The 12,230-nt window shown below is 33.8% G+C and overlaps 1 protein-coding gene across 3 annotated transcripts in view; it reads left to right on the top strand.

The window, feature by feature from the left end:
* Positions 1-12,230, top strand: part of FSIP1 (fibrous sheath interacting protein 1) — a 51,992-nt gene that overhangs the window by 12,987 nt on the left and 26,775 nt on the right. For all 3 annotated transcript variants that reach the window (XM_039342664.1, XM_039342663.1, XM_039342665.1), the window contains exons 10-11: positions 2,002-2,166; positions 5,576-5,707. In XM_039342664.1, coding sequence (XP_039198598.1) covers positions 2,002-2,166; positions 5,576-5,707 — 297 coding nt within the window. The remainder of the gene's footprint in view (positions 1-2,001; positions 2,167-5,575; positions 5,708-12,230) is intronic.

A 12,230-nucleotide genomic window follows, 5' to 3' on the forward strand; every position in this document is an offset into this window, starting at 1 on the left:
TTATAGTCAGTGGATATATCTATGGAGAATGTAGTCACAGGAGGAAAGGGCCCTTTCCTAGAAAGCAGAAATAGAAAAGCTTGGAGTCTTTGATATGCAGGAAAAGGACGAAAGTGAACCCTCCCCAGTAATTCACAAAGTATATCTATTAGTTATGCAGATTGTTGTCTTGAGTCTGGCAAGATTAATATAAGGCCAAAGGAACCAACACTGACATATGGAGTTATTTCCAAAGTAGTTTTTTTTATTGTGTTCACCTATTGATAGACCATTATCAAAAAGGTTATACAGCTTGTTCTATATACATAATTGCCTGAATGCTCTTGTGGCAGACGTGATATTTGATTCCTCCATGGCATTGATGGTCCAAACATCTCTTTTAAGATCATCACTTCAACAATTTAGATTTGTGAAGAAGCAACAGCTGTTCCCAGCTGAAGACATGTAGAATTTCCTGAGTAATCTGGGGGTCATTCTATGTATGCTATGTATTTATATGCCAGTAGGGGGTGCACTTGTAATTTGGAAATGTGGCATTGGAGACTTTTTTGTTAATATTTTAAAAAGTTCTAAGAACTCAATAGAGGACATAGCAGTCTTCCACTTTTCCAAAACTACAATTCATTTAAAGTGCATATGACTTTAATACATAATGGAAATGCATGCTCTGATTTATCAGAGTATGGATTGTCAACAGAAATACATATTCATTTTCATATAACTTTATTAAAAATTTGAAGGAAAAAGAACTAATGTTTAGAAGAAAGAGAAGAAAAAAGATAGGAAAAAGACAAAGCTAAATGTGCAAGAAAAAGAAAAAAGGAGAAAAAAGTATAAAGAAATAACTTCTGATTTTCTTATATAGCAGTTATACATATAAAAAGTAAATTAACCTCTTACTCTGTAGGTACAGCATGACATGCATTTTTATATAATTATTTTTTTTAATAATCGAAACTAAATATAATTTTATTAATTTCTATTTCACACAAAAAGTCAATAAGGAGTTTCCAGTCACAATTCAATTTAAACAATGTCCTTTCTGTCATCAGTTTTGCCATCTCAGCAAGTTCTGTCATCTTCACTATCCATTCTTTCACTGTGGATAATGTCAAATCTCTCAATCTTTGTGCATATAATAATGTCAGTACAGTTATCATATATAAAAACAAAATTCCCATGGTACTTTTTAGTTGTTTGTTCATGAGACACAAAAGAAAAACTTCTGGTTTCAATTGCATATTAATCTTTCAAATCTTCTGTATTATATATGAGTCCAAAATGTTCTGGCTTTTTTGCATATCCGCCAATTATATTAAATATCATCTCTTGTTTATATTTCCAACATAAATTTGAAGTACCTTGATACATTCTAGATATTTTTTCCAGTGATTATATCAATGATACATCATTTTATAGAAATTCTCTAAGTTTATAACATAGATAAATTTCAGTCTTTTGAACCACATGTTCTCGCACTGTTACATTTGTATGTTGTAACCAAATATTTTATCCCATTTTATCATGAAAAAATCATTTTTTTCATAGATAGGGTAAGATCAGTTACTAATAAAAGAGAATATTAAACATAATGAAGAGTCTGAAAGTAAATAGCCAAACAAAGAGAAAGAAAACTCCAAAGATCAGTTAGAACTTATAAATCCCTTCCCTAAAATATTTCAATTATTTATCTTACGATTAGAACATATTATGCATTTGTTTGGAAATCGGTGTACTAAAGTTAGGAATTTAGTCATTTGCTTGAGGAAATGATTTTCTGAACATTGCACTTACCCTTTGTGTATTATTTATAATCAGTCCTAGCTATCAAACTGCTGCTTTAATATGTATACAGGATTGGTTCTGATTCTGCACTTTTTTCCTAAAGACAATGTTTCTCTTGTAATATATCATATATTCTATTCTTATGTTAGAAGTTATTTTTTTGTCTTAGTTCTGTAATTTGAGGGGGAAAATAATTATTTCATTTTATTTTAATAGGAAGAAACAACTGGAATATTAGTACCAGGTGAAGGATATACACCCGAACCAATGGAATATCATCACCTTGCGGAAATCGATGCTAAACTCAAAATAATAATATCTGATGGAGATTTGTCTGTATTTCAGGGCTCCTGTTCAAAAGCTTCCAGTAAAATTTATCAGGTACAGAATAGCTAGAGGATGCTTTGCTGTGATAATATTATACTTTTAAAAATTATTATTCTTTTGACAATATTGGCATTTAATCTCTTTTTTAATTGATATACATTCTGTAATAGATTCAAGCAGACAGGGAAGTATGTTTCTCATAAAGAGTTATATTAAGGAAATGTGATTGGGGACTGGGAAGTCTGAGATTTGTACTCTCCAACCATTTTCATCTGGCCCTTAAAAGAAACTCCTAATATAACTTAGCAGACATCAATAATCTTTCTTAGTCCCCACCCATCCACCCAAGGCACTTCATTTATAATAATTCTTCCCTGTTTTTCTTCAATTTTCCTCCTTCAGATTTTTTTGTTAAAATAAAGATCTTTTCCCAGCTGCTGTGAATATTTTGATTCTTTTCCTCCCATTTCATGGATAAATGTCTCTTTCTAGTACCGATGTTTGCTGCTTTATCTTCTTAGATCACTTTTATTTTGCTGTGCCATTATACCAAATACCAGAAGCCCAGAATAATACAGATTTCTTCTTGATACTCTATCTTTCCTAATAAACCCAAGGGTATAGGTCACTTACAGAATTAGGATTGGTGGAGTCCAGCAAAATCAGCAAAAGGTGGAAGCAAGTAGTTTGGGGATGTGGGAATATTCCAATTTGTGCCTTAAAAGAATTCAGGTGTTTGTAATGTTTTTCTTTTTTTGGTGAAGCATTATGTTCAAGATTTTCAAACCATGGACCAAGACCCCCTGGTTTTCTACAATCTCAAAAGTTCATAAGCTTTGTAAGAAAAGGATTTTAATTAACAATTTAACATGTAACATTATATATTTCTGTAATACTATGTACTACTCATCAGAATATAGGAAATATACAGAAGACAGTGTTCTGTGAACTTAATATTCAATACCATTTTGTGCTTAAAGAGCTTGCATTGTGAAAGCACAACACTGCTTTTGTTATTTGCCCCTGCCCCTTACCTCCTACGGATTTCAGAGGAACCTGTTTATAAGATGAGTAATGAGTAATGTTGGGTGAATCCGTCTGTTTGTGATTTATTTAACAAAACTAGGTCCAACAAATCATGGCTTCATATGATATGTACTGTAAATCCATTCATTATTTCAACAAGCTAATAATTGTAAGCCTAGACAGTTGGAAAAACATTGATTTCACTGGCATACCTGTTGACTCTGTTCCAGAAATGCTACTAACAATTTTTCTGTGGTTCATCAACTCTAAATAGTTTAAATTCTATTCAGTGATTTGGCTTAAACTACACAACATTGGAAGAAAAGTATGCCTTAGGTAATAAATGTACAGTTTTAGTTAAGATTTGAATTGTGGGGTTTTTTGGCAAATTTTGAAAAGCCACCCAGCTTCCAACTTTGATCATTCATATTTGCCAAATACTGACTTGAGATATAAAATATGTCATAGCATAAAGTGAGAAGATGTAAAAAAAGTAAAAAGCTGAACTTTGTTGAAACTTTCATTCCAATGATGAAGAATATTCTTCTTGTCTCTTGTTCAGTTTTCTAATCTGGATCATCAACAGATAAAAATAAGTTCATTTCACACACTTTTTGAAATGTAGGGCAAATGAAGTGTAAAGAGATTAATGCATATGTATACATAGTTCACAGCTTGCAGTAATTCTGAATGCACATATGTAATAATTCTTACAAATGTTATGGGAAACATGAATTACAGAATAACTCCCCAATGAAATTCTAAGTAAACCTGCTAAGCTTTTATTTTTTGAAGGTGAAGGTTCATTCTCTGAGCTTTTGGGTTGGTTTCTGAACATTTCATTACCTGGCTAGGTAAAGTCGTCAGCGGAGTTTAGGGGATGTCAGTGTCAATGTTCTTCTGTTTATAAGGGTGTCATGTGGTCAGTAGGTCTTGTGGTAGTGAGGTCACATCAGGTCAAAGTCTTGTGATGGGTCAGGCGTGGGTGTGTCAAGTGAGAGTCTTGTGGTAGGTCTTGTGATGGTTACATCAGGTGAGGATCATTGGGAGATGAAGTGCTGGTTGGGGGGGGCTTCCATGGGTTGGTTGAGGGTCGGTGCTGTCTCTGGTTGGCTGTGTGGTTGATCTGGATTCTGAAGGGTTCATAGGCTGGTTGGAGGTCAATATGTCTGTTGATGCAATTGCTTCTGACATGCCAGGGCAGGTGGTAGCATGGCTTGATGATTTTTGTGTTGCTCCAATCGAACTGGTGCTGTTTGGTGTCGGTGTGGGTAGAGATTAAGGATTTGAGATTGTGGTGTTTGACTGTCAGCTGGTGTTCGTGGATCCTGGTTTTTTAATTTATGTGATGTTTGTCCCATGTAAGATTGGTTGCAATTACAGTTGATTTTGTAAATTACACTGTTTCTTTCATCCTTCTGTATCTTGTCTTTGGTTCTGGATAGTTCCTGGCGAAGTGTGGCTATGGATTTGTGGGCTATTACTATTCCTAGAGATTGGAGAATTCTGGCTGTCATTTCTGGATTTTATTTTTTATTTGAGCTTGTACTTTAAAAATGGTCTTCCAGCTTTGTTGGACTGATGTCTTCCATTTTCCACTTACCAAGGGACCTTAATGTTTTTTCTGTAAAATACATTTAACAGATTGATTTTCTAATTAAAATCTTGATTTTTCTAATTCAAAAGTTTATACTTTTAAAATGAGGAGTAGCTATTGTTTCTTTATAGGGTAATGTTTGTAGGGAACCTGTTCAACTACACTATCGATATAGTTTGAAACACACAAACTGAGAAGCTGATTTCACAGAGTTGCTGTAGGTAGGATCTTATTTTTGGAAGCAGGAAAGTATAGGTAACCCTTTCAGTATATACTTTGCATGATACTGTTAGCAAAATGGGTTAGTTTAGCTCCATACTACTGTGGGATCATTTGGGGATAAAGTCTGGCTTTTGGGGGTTGGTTGTTGTGAGTAATTTGTTATAATAGATTGCTTACATGACACAATTAATACCATCCCCCTTGCCCCAGTTAAGTTCACTGTGTAAATAGATTTGAAAACCGGGTTCCTAATTTTGCCAAGAAAAGTTAATACTTTAATTGGGATTTTAGAAAAGATCATACTCTAATTAGCAGTTTAAATTATTTTATCATTGCTGGCATGACTAATTTTGCTTTTTATTTTGGAACAGAAATGGGACAACTTTACATTTTCTATAGCACTATATATAATTATATTATAATGAAACTCAAATTTTAGCTAATGCCAGACTTACAAATGAATTTTACTGAGCACACAGAATTGAACTGGAACTCAGGCTAATCTGTAGAAGGCATTTAATGTATGGTGACCATGCTTCAGTAACAAGGGGTTGGTCGAGATTGTTCCTTTTTCCTTTTAAAATTCAGTACTTTTTATTATTATTTTCCTTTGTAAAGGAATCCTTGGCTTATGCAAATAGAAAGCTGAAAATTCCAGGTGAAAAGATCTTAAGAGACACTAAAGAAGAACGTGATCAACAAAACAGACTTAAAGAAATCAACCAACAGCTTAAAAACCTAGAAGAAATTGTAAGTCTTCTAAAGTTTATAATTTTTAAAAATACTATATACGAGGCATAAATGAAAATTGCATATACTGATTAGATTAATCAGTAATTGTTTTGTTGCAATACTCCTGTGATCTTACATTAGACAAATTATCTAAGTAGATTAGAAATAAATATGTATTCTGCTTATTTATAACTATAACATGTCAAGGTAAAATGAAACAGATTAGATTGTATGATCAATTACAATCTATTACTAAAAACAGCTTTCTAAAGATATTTAAAAAAACTTTTCTTTTCATTTCCTATCTTCACACTGTATGCAGCTAAAACTATATCAAATTGATTTATGCATCATCAGGTTGGAGTCAACTTTTAGTGACCACATAGATTGATTTTCTCCACAATCATCTGCTCCTAACCTGATCCGTCAGGTCTTCCAATGTACCCATCACTCATATAATTGAATCCATCCATCCTGCTCCTGGTCATTCTCTTCTCTTTCTTTCCACTTTTCCCAGCACTAGAGCCTTCTCCAGAAAGTGGAGTCTTTCCATAATGTACCTGAAATAGGATAATTTGAGCCTGGTCATTTGCGCCTCTGAACTCTGGACTGATTTTTTTTTGGTGATCCATTTGTTTGGTTTCTGGACTGTTCGTGGTATTCTCAGGAATCTTCTCTAACACCACATTTCAGAAGTGTCAATATTTTTTCTGTGCTGCTTCTTCTACTTCATATTGGAAGACCAATAATCCAATAGAAATACCAGAGGCTAAAAAGACAACAATAATCTCCTTGTGTATGTCCCAGCTTTAAAAACTGAAGGGAGTAGAAGGGGGAGAAAGACTGAAAAATGTCTTGAAAAGATGCTACATTCCTGTATTAATGATTCCCATGGAGCATTCTTATTCAGCAAGAGCCTTCAGTTAACACAAAGAACAGTGAGATTTTTTGTAGGGAAAAAAAAAAGCTTTATCTTATTTAAAGTAGGGTAAGAAAAGCCAAACTGAAAATAAGAGACATTGATTGAATGAATCAATGTTTACCTGTCATTGTTTTCACTTTTTGTATTTACATTTACTTTCACTTTTTATATTTGAGAGGTAGATTGCCACCTAAGCTGACCTTGCATTTTAACATAAATTAATCTCATAACATGGGATTTGCCCTTGTGCAAACAAAGAGCAAGGTACTGTTTCATGAAAATTTATGGTCAAAAAGTTCCTTGTTAGAATGGCAATACAGTAGCTTATATCGGTTTTGTAATGTCAATTTAGTGAGTAGCCAAGCCTCCAAACAAAACTAATTCAAGCTTGTAATTTCTTTTTGCTCTTGACCTTTGCTCCCTTTTTCCCACTCGGTCACTGAGCCTTGCTATTTATGGAATACAAGTCTGGACATTGGTGGCTTAGTCTGCAATAACCAATGCTTTGGAATGCTTTGGGCTACTGATTCATTAAAATACAATGAATGTTCACAGGTCAGTTTCAAGGTCTGATTAGTATAACATTGTTCCTTGGAATTTGCTTAGCAGGTACTTACCACTCCTTCACTGCATACCAGACATTTTTTCTTGACTTGAGAGAATGCCCATAAGACATTAAGGAAGTAGAAACTATTCTTCACTTATTAAATTATAAACATATAAACCACCTGCACTGTTGCATAACCTAGAGCTAGGTTGGCATTTCTTTATACTTTGAAAATCCTTTAGTACTTTTGACCCTCATTTTCAAAGGAGATATGTGAGGTAGTGGAACAGTTTATATGCAAGAAAAAAGTTGTATTATGGTAGAAAAACAATGACCCTTATTCAGATTTACCAATGTAGTGTAGATGAAAATGGAGAGATGCTTGAGATATCTGTGATACTAAGGATCATGCCTTCTTCAGTCTCCTTTCCTCATATGCACATACCAGCATTATATACATTTTGCAAGTTTTGCAATTGCTTTTTGCATTTAGTTTTGAGTTATTTTACCTTATTACTCATTTTACTTAATTACTTTTTGCAAGACCTTTTTGAAGGACCATCTGCCGGGAGGACAAGAGAAGGGAAACATGCATTATTTCATTATGCAAATTCTATACCTTGTTTATTTGCTGCAGACATCAAGGCACAAATATAAAATGAGAGCATTTGCACATACACATGTAAATCATTGCATTTGCTAACTTGAACTCATTATTAAAACTCAACTAAGAAAGTATTTTTGTAATATACAAATCTGTGATATGTTGCTAGGATTGCAGAATGAATGTACAAAAATAAGTGCTAATAGTTGTTTATACCATTATATAACACTGCAGAGGGTCCAATAGCAAGCTAAAAAGCTGACTGTACTCTATGAGCAGAGAAATTGACATCTGCAAGGGGTGGGGTCGGGGAAAACATGGAAGGATTCAAGGCCAAAGACAGGAGGACAAAATATAGATATTATTATATCAAATTTGACGCTTGCGAATCTACAGTGACTGGGTTGCTTACAATTAAAATAGACATTATTAATGAAAAAAAATACAGCTGACTAGAAGAAAAAAAAACACAAAAATAATAGGGACTTAACCACCATCATAACCTAAATAATTATTGTTGTGTCCTGAGCCTGCAAGCTGCCTGGGACCAGACTGAGCAGCGCCAGCCTTGCGCGCATGCGCAAGGCGCGAAAGCGCGCTATTAACTGTAACTGTTTTGCCTGGGGATCCAGACACAAAAGCAGAGAACTGCGAGTCTCACAGCTGTTGTTGGAGTGAGCAGAAGGAGAAATAAAGAGCTGTTGATTCAACCATGTGTGATCTTCATTCACCGTTAAACGAAGGACTTAACAATTATGCTTTAAATCAGTGAAAGAAAAGCAACATCCTTATCAAGTCATAATCTACTCTTGATTGTTTTGAGCTCAATTCATTTCCTCTTCTCTGGGACTGTTATTCTTTTTTCTATGTTCTTTCACCTTACAGTTCCTGCCAGTGGGAAGATGTCCCATCCTGTAGCACAAAAAGAAATATTGTGAAAATATTGTCAGATATATTCTTAGAGCAGAAGCCAAATTAATTAACTTAATTTGATTCATTTTCTTAGTCCATAGAAATTCCATGGTGCCGTGAGGTTATGTAAGGTCAGCAGTGGCCCTCATGTTTTTTTTTCTTTTATAAAGAATATGCAGCAGAAAACAGTTATTAGCCAACAAATTATTTTAATCACATTTTTGAAGTTATTTTACAGTCAGATTTTGCATATAGATTTTCTGTAGCTATAATAACTTTTCTCTTTCTGTTGCTCCTTTTACATGCAACAGGAGGTTCTGTTATTGGTTAGGAACAAATTGTTTAGTGCAGAAGTCCCCAACCTTTCGGGCACCAGGGACCGGTTCCATGGAGAAAGGTTTTTCCGTGGACTGGAGGGGGACGTTATTTCATGTAGTGTCTGCATCCCGCAGATGGGGCTTTGCTTGTTTGCGTGGACCAGTTTCTGGCATGCTGTGGCCCGGTACTGGTAAATGGACTGGGGGTTGGAGACCTCTGGTTTAGTGCAACTAAGGTTAAATGCTAATTCACTGAAGTCATAAATTAAGGAACCAGAAAATCAAGCCACAAGATATTCCGATTTGTTCAAAACGTAAGCATTATTTTCTATAATCAGGTAGAATAAATTGAATTTTACAGCTAATCAAAGATAAAATAAATCCAAATCTTGTTTTAAATGATAGTATTTAGGGCCAAAATTATTCCATTTATTTTTTTAAAACAGCAGTAGTTACTCATAGTGGAATAACAGACATAGCTCATTCTATAGATGTTACCTAGTTTGGTAATAAAACCTCTGCAAGCAAACAAGAAAGCTCAGTTAAACAATTGTATTTGGGACCTGTTCACAAATGTGCCTATAATAGCTTTGCCTAAAAACAAGAGAGAGAGAGAGAGATAGATAGAGAGAGAGAGAGAGAGAGAGAGAGGGAGGGAAGAGGAGGAGGGGGGGAGGGAGGGAGGGAGAGAGAGAGAGAGAGACTGTAAATTAAATAAGAAAACAATATATATACATGAAAGAATATTAAGACCACCAGCTTTGATCCCTCCCCACGCTCAGTCTGTTCATTTTGTTATTGGAGACTGCAAGCAGTAATATAATAATTAATCAAATTCCTGTAATTTGATAGTTTTACTTTTACACAAGTTATCAGATTACAGGGAATTTGATTAATCTATTATAAGGCTACACTCCTGTTGTGGAAAGGAAAGAGAAGCTGCTCTTCATTGAACTGAAGTGGAAACCCTTGTTCGTAGGCGTTCCACTCTGTATTTAGGTCTCAAAGCTGTTGCCTTTGCAAGAATAATAGATTGAAGCAAATTTATTCACAAAGACTAAGTCACTGAGCAAATTCTTTTCATTATATCATAAATATTCACTATATCTTGTTCATCAAATAAATCAAATGCAAATCTATATCATTTGTTTCTAGTGATGTTTTCCCGCTTTTGTTATGGATGTACTCGGGTATTCTGAAGGTCAGATGGAGCCAGCAGACCATAAAATCTAGCCAGTGAGAGAACTGGAACTAAGGAAATCTCAAGGGTTTATTAAATGATGTGAAACTCTGTTGTTTGGCCTATGTGTTACATAATTGCTGTCTATGTACTGCTATTAAAATTCCACACTAGTCCTAACAGGAACTAGTGTTTTTATAGTTGGAAGAAGAGATAAATAAATTTTTAGTTAGCATTTCAGCAATATTATAACACACTTCTATTTTTATTACTGTGGCATCTTGAGTTTGGAAGACTCTACTTTGAATATACTGTGCTAATTACCATATAAATTAAGTAGTTAAATAACCTTAATACAGAGTTATCCTTTATGTCAATAACCAGATTCTGCATAGTAAAATACGCATAATTCAGCTAATTATGTTTAGAATGCCATGTTTAGAATGAAGTGTTGTCCCTTTCTTTCTATTCATTCTGGTCAAAAGTAAATTGAAGTTATTTAGCTACAGTGCAAATAGAAAGATCATTATTTCTTTACAACATGCACTCAGTAATAACATTCCAAGAATGAGTTTAATCCATCCAAAGTTAATTCATAGCAGTTCATTGTATTGTAGCTTGCATTTGTAAGATTTAAACCTTACGTATTCTTACCATGGCAAATTTTAATTAATTCTTAAAATCTGATGGGTAGGGCAAATCTGTACTTTTTCATTCTTTTAATGAGTTTATTCTAATATTTGACACAATGAAAACTTTTGTTTCAAATCAAGATTGGTAAAGTTTATATAGTCATCATTTGCAATGAGTTTGGTAACATACTGAGCAAAGGCTTTATTTATTTTATTTATTATTTATTTTATTTATTATTTATTTTATTTATTATTTATTTTATTTATTATTTGTTTATTTTATTTATTTAACAAATTTATATTGCTATCCAACTTATACATAAGTGACTCCGGCTGACTTACCACATTTAAAAAATCCATTACCTAATAAAATCATTAAAAACCCTACCCCACCCCACATGGTTGCAACAATACAATGATTATTTATTACTAGAATGAATAGTAATTTTGGAATTAACCTGGCTTTTCTGAGGCTTGCATAGGTTATGCGTCTGCTATTCAAATAATTGTTTAAAATAAGTTCAGTGAAATAGTAAAATAAAAGGACTTAAGTGTATGTTTTTTAATGTTATTTCCCTTTCTTGTATAAGCTAGATGCCATAAAATTTTTACTTGAAGACCACATTTGCTATTGAGAAACATTTCTGTATCTCGAGGGGCAAGAGACAAGTGGCTATGGTCAATATACTGTATATTTAGCACATACTTGTATATTTTTAAACTATCTAGCTTCCTGTCTATCCATATTTGAAGAATTCCCCCCCCCCTCCCATATATCAAGTGAATTTTGTTGCCTGGCTAATGATTCTTAAATTCTGACTGCAGAAGCCAGAGCATTTGCCCATCAATACTTTAATATCCACAGTCAGGGTCGATGGTGTCTGCAAAGCGGTGGGGAGGTCAAAACAAGGAAAGCAGCTGCCTTTGCACCCTACTCCTTTTCTGCATGCATTGTGCTGATAGCAACAAAGTTTATGGTGTGACACCATATCCAAAATCAGCAGATGTTAACTCCTCCTTCAGTTTACTTCTTTCTTTCTTTTTTTTTTTTGAAACACATTTTATTGTTTTTTTTTTTAATTCTTACAACAAAGTACTCAGAACACACTGTGGTGCTGGGGTAATCAAACAACCTAGAACAAAACATATATAGTACAATCAATACATCAGGTATTCCCTCTCTTTTTCCCTCAAATAGCATAGTATATTTAAAATATCCAGTTCTAGCTTAAATTTATTCCACCTGGACCTGTTTTAAAGCTTTATAAATTTAGAATACCGTAATCAAGTTAGCTTTAAATAAAAACCTTATCAATTCAGGTATCCCTTCCATATATATTCTGGTTCCTTAATTTTATCATGAATTTTATTTATTTCTTCTTCCACTAATCTCCCCTATTTAAAATAAAATATTAATCTATCCTATG

This window comes from Crotalus tigris, unplaced genomic scaffold (assembly GCF_016545835.1).
Source record: "Crotalus tigris isolate CLP2741 ecotype Arizona unplaced genomic scaffold, ASM1654583v1 scf7180000017800.2534000, whole genome shotgun sequence".
Lineage (NCBI taxonomy): Eukaryota > Metazoa > Chordata > Lepidosauria > Squamata > Viperidae > Crotalus > Crotalus tigris.